General features: G+C 42.5%; 2 protein-coding genes across 3 annotated transcripts in view; both read right to left on the bottom strand.

Moving 5' to 3' along the window:
* Positions 1–18,345, bottom strand: part of MDGA2 (MAM domain containing glycosylphosphatidylinositol anchor 2) — a 1,066,479-nt gene that overhangs the window by 629,639 nt on the left and 418,495 nt on the right. The gene's annotated exons all lie outside the window — the stretch shown is intronic.
* On the bottom strand, positions 1,639–3,717 carry LOC141091952 (uncharacterized). Its single transcript, XM_073577762.1, has 3 exons — positions 3,414–3,717; positions 2,967–3,046; positions 1,639–2,855 (listed from the first exon to the last, which is right to left on the bottom strand). The coding sequence occupies exons 1-3, from the start codon at positions 3,594–3,596 to the stop codon at positions 2,267–2,269; spliced, it is 852 nt and encodes a 283-aa protein (XP_073433863.1). The 5' UTR covers positions 3,597–3,717; the 3' UTR covers positions 1,639–2,266.

The raw sequence follows: 18,345 nt of genomic DNA, 5'->3' as shown, positions 1-18,345 counted from the left end.
TGAGTGTTGTCAATCAAGATCAGAAAAAATGCCTAATATGCAAATTTAAGGGTGCAAAGGTGCACTAAGTCCTAAGCCACACCAAAGGTGCACTGAGGGGCCCTCATTTGCGCTTGACATAAAAGTCTAAAAGAGGATTTCTCTGCCACTAAAACATTAACATTTATACAGATGGTATGATTTTTATAGGGGCTAAGACTCCTTTATTTGAGGGGTTGTCCACTACTAGGACAACCCCTTCTTGAACCCCTTCTTGATCAAAACATTTGGCCCCAATAAAATAATAAAGCCTATAATCATCTCCAGTGCCGGCACTGTTCCCGTAGGGTCGGCACTCACTGTCCAGGGACTTGTGTGGGGTGTTATGACGCCGGGACCCAATCAGGGCCAGGGTCACTGTCCCTGCCTTCAAACAAATCGAACATGAAGAGGAAGACCGGGCTGCAGCTGAACTCTGGACTTCCTCTTCCTACTCAATTTGACAGGAGACAGGGACAGAGACGCCACTGCTGATTGGGCGTCTGCGTCACGTGTCACAGCACAGGAGCCCTGGGAGAGTGCCAACACCGTGGAAAAAGCGCCAGCATGGGAGATGAGCATAGGCTTTATTATATTCTGGGTGCCAAGTGAGGGGTATGACAAGAAGTTGTCCAAGTAGTAGACCATGTCCTTAATATTTGAGTAGTTTAATTTGCATTTCAGGAGATGACAGTCTACTTTGAACTCCTGAGAATATATTGTCCTATGAACAAATAACATTACTATGAATTTCCCTCCCTTCTATCCATTTTGATTTATCTCCTACAGTTTATGCATCTCCCACTCCCGTTCCTCTTAAGATGTGACTTCCAATTCTAATGGGAAACTTCAAGAAGTTGTTCAGTGCTTTTAGGTAGGATAGTTTATCAATGTCTGATCGGCCAGTGTCCAACACCCAGCACCAACACCAATCTGCTGTTATTGGTGAAGGCGGCCGCCGGCATGAAATACTCACTTGCAGAGCTGACCGCATTCTGATAGTTGTCACGGCAGGGTACTGCACATCCGCCTCCTATTCAAATCAATAGAAGGAGGAGCTGTATCTTCAGTGCTAACATATCTGAGCAGATTAGAGAGAAAAGGAGGAGCTTGCGCTTCAGTAATAGTATAGCAGAGTAGATCAGGGACCGAAGGATGTGCTGCAGCTTCAGTGCCGATTTGGTATGTTCTGCACATACCACTATGTGCTTCCATGCACGGACTCAATCTGAAGGTTGAATGCTGTGCCTCCTTGGATGACCTGTGCTGCTGGAAAGTTGGTACACTGTACATATCTATATTTACACACATATACTGTATATATATGTATATATTAAAAAAAGACACGCATGCATGTTTTTCTCAATACCTGACATGAAATCAGAATAAACCTTTCCTATTTTAGGTCAATTAGGATTACCATAATTATTATTTCCAAAAATTAAGGTCTTTGTTCCTGTGTGCATTTTCAAACATTAATCTGGCGTTTTATGTTTCGTTTGGAGTAATGGCTTCTTCCTGGCAGAGTCGCCTTTCAACCCATGTTGACACAGTTGTAATAATTATAGGGGATAACTCAGGAGACTCTGTGCGTGGAACAAGATGACTACAGGACACAGCTTTATAAGTGGTAAAGTCTATATTAACACACGGTGATACAACAGATGCAGAAAGAAACTCAATTCCACAACACTTGGAGAAAATATAAGAAGCAGCTTAGCAGTCTATAGGAACTACAGAGGAAAATGCAATCAAGCAAAAAGTCTTTGAAGCGCAGTTATTCTTGAGGATGGCATGAATAAATCCTTGTCTTAGTCCAGACACAGATAGGTAAGCTTAAAAGGCAGTTCAAATCTTATCTTAGCTTGACCAGGGAGGCCTGGAAAATAGTCTCAGGCTCTTGCAGAGCAGGAACAGCTTACATGTCCAGCAAATGCAGATGGAAGTGAAACACAAGCAGCAGAGGAAGAAGAGTTCTGGAAACTGGAGTATGCAGCAGGAACTCAGAGCAGAGCAGCAGGATCACCACACAGGTTCACAGGAGACGGTATATAGCCAGGGAGCAATCAGAGGTCAGGAGCTGGATGCAAGGCAGAATACTCAAGCACAGACTGAAGGCTGGGGTGGAGTTTTATAGCAGGAGGACACAGTGCACATGAGACCAAGGACACCATCTTGGAAAAGGGCAGTAATGCAAAAAGGTAAAAATGTTCAGAGTCCTGACATTACTCCCTCCTTAGAAGCGGCCTCAGGACGATCCTGGACCTGGTTTCTCAGGGAATCTCCTATGAAAACGAGAAATCTTCTGTTGGACATTGATGTTTTCCACAGGTTCCCAAGAGTCTTCCTCAGGGGAATATCCCTGCCATCTTATCAGATATTGGAGCCGATTCCTGCGAATCCTGGAATCAATAATTTCCTCCACCACAAATTGTTCTTGCTCATCAATCACCACAGGCTGCAGAGGTGGCACAACACGTCCCTGGAATGTATTAGGAGATACAGGCTTTAGTAAAGATACATGAAAAACTGGGTGTACCTTCATAGTCCTAGGCAGCTTCAGCCGGCAGGCCACAGAACTCACAATACCGTTGATCTTGAAAGGGCCAATGAATTTCTGTCCAAGTTTCTGTGAAGGAATGTTTAACTTCAGATTCTTAGTTGCTAACCACACGGAATCTCCTACCTTGAACATGGGTGCAGGTTTACGGAATCTATCAGCCGATTTTTTATAACGTTCATGAGCTGTGGTCAGGGATTCCTTCAGAACTTCCAGATTTTGCCTCATCGCAGTCAGTCTTTCCTCCACTGCCGGAACCGGAGAATTAATTGGCGACCTAGGTAAGATACACGGATGATAACCCAGATTGGCAAAGAAAGGTGTAAATTTAGTGGAGGCGCTCTGAGAATTGTTATATGAAAATTCAGCTAATGGCAGCAACTCCTACCAATTATCCTGGAGATGGCTGACATAGCATCTTAGATATTGTTCCAGCGTCTGGTTGGTCCGTTCAGTCTGACCATTAGTCTGGGGATGGTAAGCGGAAGAGAGACAGACCTTAATATTGAGTGCAGAGCAAAACCCCTTCCAGAATCTTGAAGTGAACTGTACTCCCCGGTCAGAGATGATCTCATCCGGGACCCCATGTAACCGAAAGACATTCTGTATAACCAAGTTCACTGTTTCTTTAGCTGAGGGGAGGCCGGTGCATGGAACAAAATGGGCAGCTTTGGTCTGGCAAATCAACTACCACCATGATTGTATTCATGCCCCCCGATGTGGGCAGCTCCACGATAAAGTCCATTGATATAGACCCCCAAGGGCGAGACGGAACAGGTAATGGTTGTAGAAGACCCGTAGGTGCCACATGAGGAGTCTTGTAATGAGCACATACCTCGCAAGAGAGCACATAGTCCTTGGTATCCTTCAGGCACGTTGGCCACCAGAAGAATCGGCTCAGGAACTCTTGTGTCTTCTGTACCCCCCTGTGACCAGCCAACTTGGAGTCATGTACCAATTTGAGGATCTGCAGACGGACGACCTCAGGGACGTAGATACGTCGATCTCTGAACCACATGCCACCCTTAAAGACAAGATTAATATCCACTGGTGGGTTGGCCAGAAATACATCACCGTCATAAGCCTCCCTGCACTCCTTCCACAAGTCCTGGTCATGGATAACTCCGATGAAATTGGCATCAGATAGAATGGTCTTGGGCGGGGCTCCAGGTACGGAATCCGCAGCATGGATTCGGGATAAAGCATCAGCCTTCCCATTACGAGAACCTGGACGGTACGAGATAACAAAGTTAAATTGGTTTAAAAATAAGTTCCAACGAGCCTGACGAGGAGAAAGACATCTAGCGGATCTAAGGAACTCTAAATTGCGATGGTCAGTTAGCACTATGATCTGTTGGGCAGCTCCTTGCAGATGATGTCTCCATTCTTTGAAAGCCGCAATAATGGCCAGCAATTCCTTGTCTCCCACGTCGTAATTCTTCTCTGCTGAGGTTAGTCTACGGGAAAAGAAAGCACAAGGATATAGCAGACCCTTCTCTCCAGTTCTTTGGGAGAGAATCGCCCCCAAAGCATTATCGGAAGCGTCCACCTCCACAATGAAAGAAAGTGTTGGATCTGGGTGTATCAACAGTGGTGCTGAGGTGAAACAGATCTTAAGCCGATCGAAAGCTTCTTGAGCCTGTGATGACCATTTAAAGGGCTTTTCCTTCTTTGTCAAGGAAGTAATGGGACGGACAATATCAGAAAAATTTCGAATGAAGCGTCTGTAGAAATTTGCAAAACCAATAAAACGTTGGACCTCCTTAACGTTCTTGGGTACCGGCCAGTCAAGGATAGCCTGAATCTTACCGGATTCCATGTTCAGCCCCTGGGGAGAGATGATATACCCTAAGAACTGTATCTCAGAACGATGGAACTCACATTTCTCCAGCTTAATATACAGATGGTTCTCTTTCAGACGTCTTAAAACAGTCTTGACATGTATTTCATGTTCCTGTAGAGAGTCAGAAAAGATTAGTATATCGTCCAAATAGATAACCACAAACTGGTCCAACAAATCTCTGAAAATGTCGTTAGCAAGGTGTTGAAACGTTGCAGGGGCGTTACAAAGGCCGAAGGGCATCACAAGATATTCAAAGTGTCCATACCGGCATCTGAATGCTGTCTTCCACTCATCCCCTGGACGAATACGCACCAAATTATAAGCCCCACGAAGATCCAGTTTAGAGAACACTTTAGCATGGCGGACTCTTTCCAGTAATTCGTGAATCAGAGGCAAAGGGTAACGATTTCGTATGGTTACCTTATTAAGTTCCCAATAGTCAACACAGGGTCTCAGGGTCCCATCCTTCTTCTTTACAAAAAAATATAGGTGCCCCTGCTGGTGAGGAAGAAGAACGTATGAAGCCTTTGGCCAGATTTTCATCAATATACTCCTTTAAGGCTTGAAGCTCAGGTGCCGCCAGAGGGTATACGTTACCAAAAGGAATAGCTGCCCCAGGAAGTAGCTCAATGCGACAGTCATAATGCCTGTGTGGAGGAAGCTGATCTGCATTCTTCTTGTCACAGATGTCAGAGAACTCTTTATATGCTGAAGGTAAAGTAAATACCTGTACATGTGGTTCTATGGCTATGGACTCAGGGACAGCTTCTGTTAATGCTGCGTTGCTCCGTGTTGGAAAGATAATCTCCTTGGTTTCCCAGTTGATACTTGGGTTCTGAGAACGCAACTAAGGAATGCCTAAAATCACAGGAAAATGAGGAGAAGAAATTAGCAAGAAAGTTGCTCCTGATGACTAGGCTCCAACAAAATTTCAAGGGGTACGGTCTCCTGATCCACAGGCCCAGAGATTAAAGGTGACCCATCCACTGTTTCCATGGTAAGTGGAGAGGCTCTTTGCTGAATTTTAATACCATGTTCCTTGGCAAATGCGATATCCATGAAATTGCCACCTGCACCAGAGTCAATCATAGCTGCACTGGAAATCCACTGTCCTGAACACAGGATCTTAATAGGGAGAGAACAGTGAGAGTTCTTCTCCTTCTGCTCCTTGGGGGGTGAAGTCATTGAAAGTGAATGAAATACAGCGTTTAGAGGCAGGCTACATTCAGAGATGTCAGATTCATCATCACAGTTGTCATATTCTCCTACTGCTGCTAGCACCTTATTAGGCCGCTTGGGACACTTGGGAGAGTTGATTAAAAAGTGGTCAGACTGACCGCAGTAGAAACATAGACTCTCATGAAGGCGATGCTCCCGGCGCTCATTACTCTTGCGCCTCTGAACGGAATCAATTTGCATGGGCACCTCCTCCCCCTCCCGAGAGGTTTTACCTGCAGGCTCTTTGGAAGGAAGGGAAAAGTTAAAAATACGGTTATATGCAGCAAATTTCTCCTGCCTACGCTCAGTAAGGCGAATGTCTATGCGCACACAATGCTGTATAAATGTCTCTAGCTCTTGTGGTGACTCAGAGCGAGCTAGTTCATCCTTTACAACACTAGACAGACCCCTCTTAAAAATAGGCAATTGTGCATAACTGTCCCAATTGGTATCTACCGCTAATCTCCTGAATTCAGTGGCATACTCAACAACAGAACGTTTAGCCTGGCGTAAAGACAACAAAGCAGACTCGGCGGTTGCACGGCGATTAGGGTCATCAAACATTAATGCCATAGCGGCCAAGAAATCATCCAAGTTATTTAACCGTGGGTCACGAGACTCAATCATTGGATTCGCCCAGGCGAGCGCTCGTGAGGTCAGTAGCATTATTACACACAATACCTTGGATCGATCAGTAGGAAAACGGTCGGCATGCACATCAAAATTAAGCATACATTGATTCACAAAGCCACGAAATTTGTCGCGATCACCATTAAATCTGAATGGGGGCAACTTGGGTGGGCTAGCTGGTGGCGGTTACCCAGCGGGTAAAGTTACTTGTGCAGCTATTTGCGTGCTTATGTCCTGAAAAGCCCGTCCATACTGGGACTCTATGCCAGCAAGTTTGGTTTCCTGGGCTGCCATGCGGTTGCTTAAGTCCTGCAAAGTCTGTCCAAACACTTGTTGTTCAAAGCTTCCAAACTTCTTTTGTAGACCTTCCACATCTTTCTGCAGTGATCTAATTATGGAAAACACCTGCTCTAGTCTGCTTTCTGCAGTCATTGTTCCAGCAGTCTCCTTTTTATAGGGCTTGAGTATCCTATAATAATTATAGGGGATAACTCAGGAGACTCTGTGCGTGGAACAAGATGACTACAGGACACAGCTTTATAAGTGGTAAAGTCTATATTAACACACGGTGATACAACAGATGCAGAAAGAAACTCAAGTCCACAACACTTGGAGAAAATATAAGAAGCAGCTTAGCAGTCTATAGGTACTTCAGAGGAAAATGCAATCAAGTAAAAAAGTCTATGAAGCACAGTTATTCTTGAGGATACTTGGAATGAATAAATCCTTGTCTTAGTCCAGACACAGATAGGCAAGCTTAAAAGGCAGTTCAAATTTTATCTTAGCTTGACCAGGGAGGCCTGGAAAATAGTCTCAGGCTCTTGCAGAGCAGGAACAGCTTACATGTCCAGCAAATGCAGATGGAAGTGAAACACGAGCAGCAGAGGAAGAAGAGTTCTGGAAACTGGAGTATGCAGCAGGAACTCAGAGCAGAGCAGCAGGATCACCACACAGGTTCACAGGAGACGGTATATAGCCAGGGAGCAATCAGAGGTCAGGAGCTGGATGCAAGGCAGAATACTCAAGCACAGACTGAAGGCTGGGGTGGAGTTTTATAGCAGGAGGACACAGTGCACATGAGACCAAGGACACCATCTTGGAAAAGGGCAGTAATGCAAAAAGGTAAAAATGTTCAGAGTCCTGACAACAGTACTCGTTTCACTGTGGATATTGACACAATCTTACCAGCTTCCGTTATCATCTTCACATGGTTTATTGCGTTTGTCCTTGAATTTATGTGCACGTTGGACCAAAACACGTTCACCTCTGGGACACAGAACCCGTCTCCTTCCAGGCAATATGATGGCTAGATATTCCCATCTTGCTTGTACTTGCATATAATTGTTTGTACACATGAATGAGGCACCTTCAGGTGTCTGGAAATTGTACCCAAGGATGAGCCAGACTTGTCCAAGTCCACAATTCTCTTCCTGATATCTTGGCTGATTTCTTTCCCATGATGATACACAAAGAAGCAGTATGTTTCAGGTGTGCATTAAAATACATCCACAGGTGTGCCTCTAATTAACTCAGCTGTTGCCAAAAACCTATCAAAGGCATGCATACAAGGATAGGGATGAGGAACCATGCATACCAGGATATGGATGAGGGGACCATGCATACAAGGATAGAGATGAGGAATCATACATATAAGGATAGGGATGAGGAACCATGCATACCAGGATAAGGATTAGGAGCCATGTATACCAGAATAGGGATGTGGAGGCCATGCATACCAGGATAGGGATGAGGAACCATGCACACCAGGATATAGATGAAGGGGCCATGCAGACCACGATGGGGATGAGGAGCCATGCAGATCAGGATAAGGATTAGGGGGCCTTGCAGACCAGGATGGGGATGAGGAGCCATGCAGACCATAATAGGGATGAGGGGGCCTTGCAGACCATGATGGGGATGAGGAGTTGTGCATACCAGCATGGGGATGAGTGGGCGGTGCATACCAGGATGGGAATGAGGGGGCCAAGCATACCAGTATTGGGATGAGGGGGCCGTGCATAACAGGATGGGGATGAGGGGACAGCATATAACCGGCTTATATTCGAGTCAATAAGTTTTCCCAGTTTTTTGTGGTAAAATTAGGTGCCTCGGCTTATACACAAGTATATACTGTAATTATGGTAATCCTAATTGACCTAAAATAGGAAAGGTTTATTCTGATTTCATGTCAAATATTAAGAAATACATGTGTGTCTTTTTATATAGTGACTGGAAACTTCTGGTCTCAACTTTATATATAACTAGCTGAAGAGCCCGGCGCTGCCTGGGCATAGTAACTAACTGTGGTTAGTTATGGCAAATTATAATTATCCTCCATCCCATAGTCCCGTGCCCATATACACATCATACATATCCACGATCCCATAGGCCCGTGCCCATATACCCATCATAGATATCCTCCATTCCATAGTCGAGTCCCCATATACCCATCACACATCCTCCATCCCATAGTCCAGTGCCCATATACCCATCACACATCCTCCATCCCATAGTCAACCATTATGACATCACAATGAGCGGCGGGGCTTGCAACCTATGATGACATCAGCGTCGCCATGGCAACTATTAAGACATCATAATGAGGGGCGGGGCTGGACACACACACACTTTTCCCCATTATGTAGATAGGGGCAAAATTCTTTGGTGAATTGCAATGCGCGGGGTTAAAATTTCACCTCACAACATAGCCTAGGACACTCTCAGGGTCCAGACGTGTGACTGTGCCAAATTTTGTGGCTGTAGCTGCGACAGTGCAGATGCCAATCCCGGACACACACACACATACATACACACACTTGAGCTTTATATATTAGATTTTATCTTTTAATTGCGATTGAAAAATGTATTGTATAGGTGAGTTTAGTAACATGAGCCATGGATGTGATTGTGGGAATACCCGTTTAATTCATTTGGCTCTACTACATCTATACATCATAAAAACACCCTACAGAAGTGTTAACATTCACAAAGTATATTTAAAGTATGCCCTTTAAAATAAGTTTTTTCTGAACATGTTGTATAATGGATGCACGCCCAGCTCCTATCCTGTCTAGCAGTTATTATTAATATTATACAGAGGATATTGTAGTTGATAGTCGTAACCTTTGCTGAAACCTGCAGATTGCTTCCCATGTTTCTAGATACAAAACTATGAACATGTACGAAAGATGATTCATAATGTGACCTTGCTTAAGCGAAATCTGGTTGTCTCTATGACTCGTTAGTCCCTGATTCATTATTATCCTCTACACCTAATCTGTTTCTTTTTGTTTGATTTTGCATCAAATTCTTCTTTTAGGTCGTGCCTATTTTGAAGTCTATCTTCTATTTCTTTGTCGCTTTTATTCCCCAATCACCATTTTAATGCATATATTTGTGGATTCATTATTTCCAACTATTTTAAAACATTATTGCATAAATGTGCGCCAGTTCCCACCTGGAGTGATATTTTGCATGGCAAAAATTTAAGTTTTGCTTTTATGGTGACATTTTAATAGAACATACAACTTTTTGCTCTAAAAAGAACCAAAAAAAGAGAAAAGCAAATACAGATGCATTTTTAATTTTGTGCAAACGTTATGAACCAGTGTACACCATTTTGAAAAATATTGCGTTAACGGGGCTTAAAGGATCTAATTTCTTACTGACTAGTTCCATCTTTGGCTGGTGACCAACTAAAGCCCTACCCCCTATCTTTTGCTCTACTGCACAGCTGTGGGGGGAGGCTCCTGCTGCAGCCACTTGTCTTATAGCCACATACAGGCAGTGAGAAGGTGGAGGAGGTAGGGGAGATGATCGAGTTCCTGAGACATAGAGAGTAGATTTCTTTATATATTTCTCAGTTTTACTTGTAAAAGCCTAAAGTGCTGCCCTATAAGCGCCTAATTAAGACTGTAATAGATCATGTCCGCTCTACGTTAGTCTTACTTGAGTATAAGGTGCCCAATTCTTTAAGTATTTGGTGCATCTTCTCAGTGTCATGTACCTTCCTGTGCCGTGCCAGAAATGCTTCTCCCCTAAGCGACTAGATTATAATTTTTGCAGTACAAAAAGATGGCTACGCCCTGTCCATCCATTACTCCTCCACAGACCCAACCATTTTGGCGTAGATACTTCAAAGTGCCAAAAATTGCAAAATTATTACGACACTCCACATTGTGAAAAAAAAAATAATTGTGACCTATCAAAGCTTTTTTGCTAGCTTTCTTGAGTAAAAGCTTTGATGAATAGGACCCTATTGGCCACGCTGGTCCTGATAAATGGGCAACAGTTTCAGAAACTTCTGATTCATGAAGAGAATGGAGAGAGAATCCTGGCATACAGAACTCCACAGCTTGTCATAAATTAGAAAAAATGTAGCGTCAAGCCCCTGCTGTGCCCCCATCACGCCCCAGCTGAGTCTGTCTAGGCGGAGCTGGGAGAAACAAGTGTGAAAACCCCAAAAGTTGCAAAATTTTGCTGCAACTCTGAGTTGCTCCTAACTTTTGCAATTTTTCAAAGCTTTTATACTAGCGAGAAAGCTTTGATTTATCGGCCCCTATATGTTTATCTAAGTATGCTAAATTTAAAAATTCTCCAAAAATGTGAAAAAAAATGTGGAATCACTGTAACAACAAAATGCAATTTTATATTTATTATTTTCCCAATGTTTTTAAATTAACTATTGTATTTTTTTATAACCAAAAAAAATCTAATCTTAATAATGGGACAATATGTACAGAAAAAAATTATATTTTCCACTTTACTGACTGGGATAATGCCAGAAAGAGGATTGAATTTATAGTCTTTGGAATAAAACCCCATCTGTGGTTGAGAGGTGTTTAATCAAACTTGGTAGCAAGGAGAGAAAGAAGCTTATGAACTGGGTCCAGATGTACATTCAGGTTCATATGGCCGCTAAAGGCTTACTCAGATTTTATTTTCTATACTGAAGAAAGTACCTACTTTATCCTTTACCGTTATTATGGCCATCAGTGGCACATAGAGATTTCCCGATTTACGTTTGAATGTAAAATAATTTAGAATTTCCTGTAAATGTCTAAAAATGTATATACAGGAAAGATGTACATCTTTGTACCGTGTTAGCCAGTAGATAGAAAAATATTCAGAATTGAGAGTCCTCAGTGGTTGATACCTTTTAATAATAATAATAATAATAATCTTTATTTTTATATAGCGCTAACCTATTCCGCAGCGCTTTACAATTTGCACATATTATCATCACTGTCCCCGATGGGGCTCACAATCTAAATTCCCTATCAGTATGTCTTTAGAGGCTAACTGAAAAGATGGTAACACATTGCAAGCTTTCGAGACTACTCAGGTCCCTTCATCAGGCTAGACTAATACAAAATCTGAAGAATAACATATTTATACACAACACAGCACAGAAAAAGTGCAAAAGATAAGACAAGTGATGTGAAGCAGAACTATCATTGTGGGAGAGAGAGAAACATAAAGCGAGTGCCTCTAGTAGTCGCCTAAAACCCAAATCTGGAAGTGCTAAGGGAAGCTGCATGGAAATTACAACCTTAACTACAAAAAGATGCCTGATTGCAATCCATATTTCCAGACCCCCCACTACTGTGCTTTAGGCAGCCCCCAAATCTAAGAAGCATCATGGTCAGAAGCTCCCTGTCCTCTCCAACAGCTGCAGGAACCTTTCCTTGCAGCCAGAAAAAATGTAAAACCTGTCCATCTATAATGACCACGGACAAGATAAAGATCCCCAACTCACATCAGGACTACAAGATCCCAGGTACGTTCAGCTGCATCACATCTAATGTGGTGTACTTAATTATTTGTACTAAATGTCCAACTGGGGGTCTGTATGTGGGGGAGACAGGGCAAAAACAGAGAACAAGGATGAATGCTCATCATCACACAATAAGAGAAAAAAGAATGGATCTACCTGTGGCAAAACATTTTTTTATGCCTGATCAAAACACCATGGATATGAAGTTACTGGTATTGAAAAGTAACTTCACATCCCAGAGAGAGAGAAGAGTCTGGGAGTTCAAGCTCATGATTACCTTTGACACTTTCAATGCTGGAATGAATGTATCACATGGATTTATGTCTTTTACATCAATTAAGGAATTTGCTCCTAAGACCTTGTGGGGGCATCACAAAACATTAGGAGACCCCAAATCAGAGGACAATAAAATATCCAGACTCCTTATCTATGAACTGGTCCAATATTTATGTTTGAGTAGTCTCGAAAGCTTGCAATGTGTAACCATCTTTTCAGTTAGCCATTAAAAGGTATCAACCACTGAGGACTCTCGATTCTGAATATTTTTTTTTTAAATGTATAATAATTATTATCTTATTTCATCATCACATTTTCAGTTACCAAATATCCATCTAGCAAAAAAATAAAATAATAGATAGAAGAAGGAGGAGGGAGATGCAGCTGCAGTAATTGTTTGTACACAGTGAGGTTTTTTGAAGATTTTTTTTAAGCAGGTCCACTGAAAAAAATCTCCTGAAAAATCACTATAAAAATTCCCTGTTCATTTCCATTGTAAAAACACTTTGCCGTTCATATGTTCAGTTTTTGAGCTTTTAGGGTATGTTGACTTTTTGGAGTTTAAATTCCAAGGTTTTGAGGAGGATGTGAAGAGTGGCTAAGTGCACAAGTTGTCTTTTACAGGAAGATTCTGTCATGGAAACCACTTAAAAATTCTATTAAAAACATTCAAAAGAATGAATATAAGCACTTCTATATAAAAAAAACAACAATTTGTTGTTCATATGTTCAGGCTTTGAAGCATTTTGGGTCTCTAAAAATGCCAAGTGGTTGAAAGAATAACACGTCCATTCTTCTTGTGTTTTCCGCTCTGAAGATGGATGTTTTTTGGAGCGCTTTGTCAATGTATTTGCTTAGAAAAATAAACTCTAGCGGTTTCATCAATATTCAAAGGAGCCAAGCAATGACTAGAAAAAAACAGTAAAAAAAGACTTATAAAAAACATGGGAAAACACTCCAAAAGAGCTGGCTGAAAAAATGTTTTGAAAAACACTCAGGAAACGACCAAAACATGACACAAAAGATACTTCGGGAAGTAAAACTCCACAGTTACCTGAAGCGTCTTCTGCTTGAAAAATTTGGGTTTCCTTGAGTTTCAAAGTCGCCTTGTGTACATAGCGTAAGAAAGCAGGAGTTAAGGATGGCAGATATGTGTCACCGAGGTGGTTGGCCTCGATGATGTAAGTCCCGCCAGAAAGTGCTCCAGTAGCAATAGGTTACTGAGAGGTTTTTTTTTTGACAGGATTTTTGGTCCGGGATTTAGGAGCAACCAAAAGAGTATGGGTGGGAAAGGTAGCTCCCCTACTCCAGTTTCTGCTCTAAAAACTAAAGTGAAAAGACTGTGTGTGCATGCCTTAAGGCTATGTGTACACAACATATTTTTCAATTTGAAATTAAGTGCCTCAAAAAATGAACCTAAAGCACAGCAATGTTAAAACGACACTACAAAGCAAAGCACATTGTTCTGGGGGCATGAGGAAAAAGTATTTAACAAAATAAGCCAAGGAAAGGTAGAGTGTCAAGACCCAAAATCCATCAGTGACATCAACTGATTGATGGAACTGAAGAGATCAAGGAAGAGCAGTTATGAAAAGAAATTTAGGGACTTTCAATGGAATAATTCATGCATATACAGTATATAATGTGAGTATGTATTACCGGTATGTATATATGTCTGCTTGGGAGCTTTATTCATGGAACAGTAAGGTATTTTAACCAATAAAGTTACTTTATTTATATCTTGAAATATATTGGAGCAATAAATATTGTTGAGACAGACATGTCCTTTAAGTAAAAGCTGAAAATGCCCCCCCCAAAAAAAAAAATTAAAGTTAGATCAGATATCTCCCCTTTTTTCTAACATGAAAATAAAACTTGATTAGTTGATACAGTTGTGGCCAAAAGTATTGACACTAGAAAATGGCTTGAGAGAAAGCACTGGAGACTTCTAAGGTGGCCAGCAATGAGTCCAGACCTGAATCCCATAGAACACCTGTGGAGAGATCTAAAAATGGCAGTTTGGAGAAGGCACCCTTCAAATATCAGGGACCTGGAGCAGTTTGCCAAAGAAGAATGGTCTAAAATTCCAGCAGAGCATTGTAAGAAACTCATTGATGGTTACCGGAAGCGGTTGGTCGCAGTTATTTTGGCTAAAGGTTGTGCAACCAAGTATTAAGCTGAGGGTGCCAATACTTTTGTCTGGCCCATTTTTGGAGTTTTGCGTGAAATGATCAATGTTTTGCTTTTTGCTTCATTCTCTTTTGTGTTTTTTCATTTAAGACAAATTAAATGAAGATAATAATACCAAAGAATTTGTGTTTGTAATCATTTTCAGGAAGAAACTGAGTATTATCTGACTGAATTGCAGGGGTGTCAATACTTTTGGCCACAACTGTACATTTTTTTCGAGTCTCCCTGAAGACCATTCTGTTCACCTGCTTTATCACTGCCATGTCTGTGACTTATGACAACTTTCTGCAGCAGAAGGCCTGGTTCACACATACGTTTTTTTCATCAGTTGCAATCCGCGAAAATGGCGGGACACGGATCCGCAACTCTTTTGAAAGCAATGTGTGCTACCGGACCACTGCTTTGACGGAACCTGGGAAGGCAGAAATTTAAAGGAACCCGTGCCCGGGGAGGAGAGAGAGAATATTTTTTCAGCCGCCAGACCTGGCATTTAGTGTTAAATTTCCAGCCGAGGCAATTCTTCTGGGCATGCACACCCCCTGCTCTATCTGCAGTAGATGAAAAACATTGTTAAGCCACACCCCTCAGACACTCCAAAATTCAAAATGTAAGGGATAAAGATTCCAAGTTGGGTCATGGAATGTTCCCTGGCAAATTAAAATATTCCAATTACCACTTCACATAGAGAGTGAACAGGTTCTCTAGCGCCACCTATCTCAAATCATATTTCTGAGTACCATAATGGCAAACATGATTTCCATGCTGAAAGCCTGACAGACTACAAAAATGGGTGATCCAAAAAATGGACAACACCTCCAAACACTAGTGTAATGCGTCAAGCAAATACAGTATTACTTAGGTGCTGGTTAAAAACTTTATCCCTTTAACTGCCATTTTTGTAGGTGTTTAGGATACAGTTTGGATGATTTTATGAGTCTTTTCTCTTCTCTTTTCATTGTGTTTTTAACAAACTTTTGTATAGGATTTTTCTTTCTTAAATAATTTTAATTTTTTGCGTTACCTTTGCGCCTTTTTTTGTCTATTTTTGTGTGTTTTGTACCTTTTTTTCACCCAATTCATTATTCTATCTGCACCTTTTTCAAACTCAATTTTATAATGCGCTTGCCTGTGTTTTTTTTTTTTGTTTTCAGTTTCATTGCAGTCCCTGCCCGTCCTTCATATGTTCGAGTATGCCAAAATTTTGGCACAATTTTTGCAAAAGAAAAAAACAGTTTAAGACAGGAAAAAAAATCCCATTTTTGACTTTCCATCCTACACAAACAACTACAGACCAGTCTCCAATCTCCCCTTCATCTCTAAACTTTTGGAGCGCTTAGTCTACTCCTGCCTTACCCGTTACCTCTCCACTCACTTCTTCCTAGACCCTTCACAATCCGGTTTCCGCCCCCTACATTCGACAGAAACTGCACTCATCAAAGTGACCAATGACCTTCTGACAGCAACATGTAACGGTCACCACTCTCTGCTCATTCTTCTCGACCTTTCTGCAGCTTTCGACACTGTTGACCACCGTCTCCTACTCTCTAGGCTCCAGTCACTAGGCATTAAGGACACCGCTCTCTCCTGGTTCTCTCCCTATCTTTCTAACCGCTCCTTCAGTGTTTTGTTCTCTGGCTCCACGTCATCTCCTCTTCCTCTCGCTGTCGGGGTACCTCAGTGCTCAGTCCTTGGCCCTCTTCCTTGATTTGCTGACTATCTGTTTATGACGTCGATGGAGAGATGGGCTATTTAACCCTCCTTTTTGTATCATTACATGATCATGTGGAATAGGCTGATTGTGCTTATGTATCTTTAAGCCGTATAGTCCATGAATGAATGGACCTTTGAATCCCCGTGTACTGGGAATCCCCGTATGCTGTGAATTCTGCAGCAAAGTCTACAGTGTGGATATGTCTGCTGACCGTATTACCATACGGACCATAGATAACTGAGCTATTTATCTTACTGTGGTATAATTCTCAGGAATATGAGAATAGGTTGTACTGTAAATTCTCTATATTACTATATTTAATTGGGCTATCTAACCCTTGCATACAGTGAATTTCTGAATCCTGTGCAACTTTCACATGTATATCTGCATGACTTACACTATACACATGTTTTTGTATTCATTTTTTGTTTTCCATGTGGTGTACACCTAAGTTTGGGGGTTTTCATGGGATATTTTTCATGTGTATATTAGTGACCTGTGCATATAATATTGAAGTATCAGAGGATTCATATTGAGGAGACTATATCTAATAACTCTTGGCGTACCTCAAAATTGTGTAGTGTTCTAATAGGTGTCTCTAGTTTTTTTGTGGGTCCTAGGGTGCTCTTGTTTATAATCTGTACTGAAATATAACCATATTAGATCAGCTGAGATATGAGGTATCTGGAGAGCATAAATCTCTAGATAGAGACCATTTATCGTAGGAACATCTCAACCAAGAAGAGCACCTGTGAAGAAATCCAAGAAGATTCCACTCAAACATTTCTCTTCTTTCTCACCTACCTGTTTAACACCTTATCACACTCCTGCCACTATACGGCTATAGGGGTAGCAGGGAAAGCCGTCGAGGAGTGGGGGGGCCAATGCGCAGGTCCTAGGGCTCCAACCTCCGCTGATAGGTAGGGATACACAGGTCAGCATAGGGATAGGCACTTCCCTATGGTGTTCATTCCTTTGTGTATGATGCATTACTAATTTTAGTGTATTTTTTTGTATAATTGTTCATTAATGGTTTGATAATTTTAGCAATTTTATATGAGATAACTGTGATTTTCACAATAACACCGCGGCAGCAGGCACGCTGTCTGGGTGTTATGTGTGACACCAATCTCTCCTTCACATCCCATATACAATCTCTTGCCCGCTCTTGCCGTTTACACTTAAAGAATATCTCTAGAATCCACCCTTTTCTCACCATGGAAACAACAAAAACCCTCACCGTAGCATTGATCCACTCCCGCCTGGACTACTGCAACACTCTATTAATTGGCCTCCCCGTTACTCGACTATCCCAGCTCCATTCCATTCTTAATGCAGAAGCCAGGGTCATCCATCTGGCTAATCGGTACTCGGACGCGTCCGCTCTTCGCCAATCGTTACACTGGCTGCCCATTCATTATAGGATCCAATTCAAAGTACTTTTTCTCACCCACAAAGCTCTCCACAGTGCAGCACCCCCCTACATCTCCTCCCTCATTTCTGTCTATCAGCCTAACTGACTGCTGCGCTCTGCAAACGATTTTTGACTAACCTCTGCACTAATCAGTACCTCCCACTCCCGACTCCAAGACTTCTCCGGCGCTGTGTCAATCCTTTGGAATGCTCTACCCGAAGAAATTAGGACAATACACAATTTGCATAGTTTCAGGCGTTCCCTCAAAACTAGTGTTGAGCATTCCAATACTGCAAATATCGGGTATCGGCCGATATTCGCTGTATCGGAATTCCGATACCGAGTACCGATATTTTTACAATATCGGATACCGGAATCGGAAGTTCCCATAATGCAATGAGCCACTGTTGTGGCTGTGATTGGCTGCTGAAATGATGTCATCACGATGCGCGGTCTGTGCGCATCATGATGCGCGGTCTGTGCGGGCCTGCCGGGGGTCTGTGCCGGCTGCCGGGGGTCTGTGCGGACTGCCGGGGGTCTGTACGGGCCTGTCGGGGGTCTGTGCCAGCTGCCGGGGGTCTGTGCGGACTGCCGGGTGTCTGTGCGGGCCTGCTGGGGGTCTCTACGGGCCTGCCGGGGGTCTGTGCCAGCTGCCGGGGGTCTGTACGGACTGCCGGGGGTCTGTACGGGCCTGACGGGGGTCTGTGCT

This window comes from Dendrobates tinctorius, unplaced genomic scaffold (genome assembly GCF_039654945.1).
Source record: "Dendrobates tinctorius isolate UK_male_01 unplaced genomic scaffold, ASM3965494v1 ptg000057l, whole genome shotgun sequence".
Lineage (NCBI taxonomy): Eukaryota > Metazoa > Chordata > Amphibia > Anura > Dendrobatidae > Dendrobates > Dendrobates tinctorius.
Note: the sequence above shows the minus strand (reverse complement) of the source record. Positions and strands in the feature narration are given on the sequence as shown.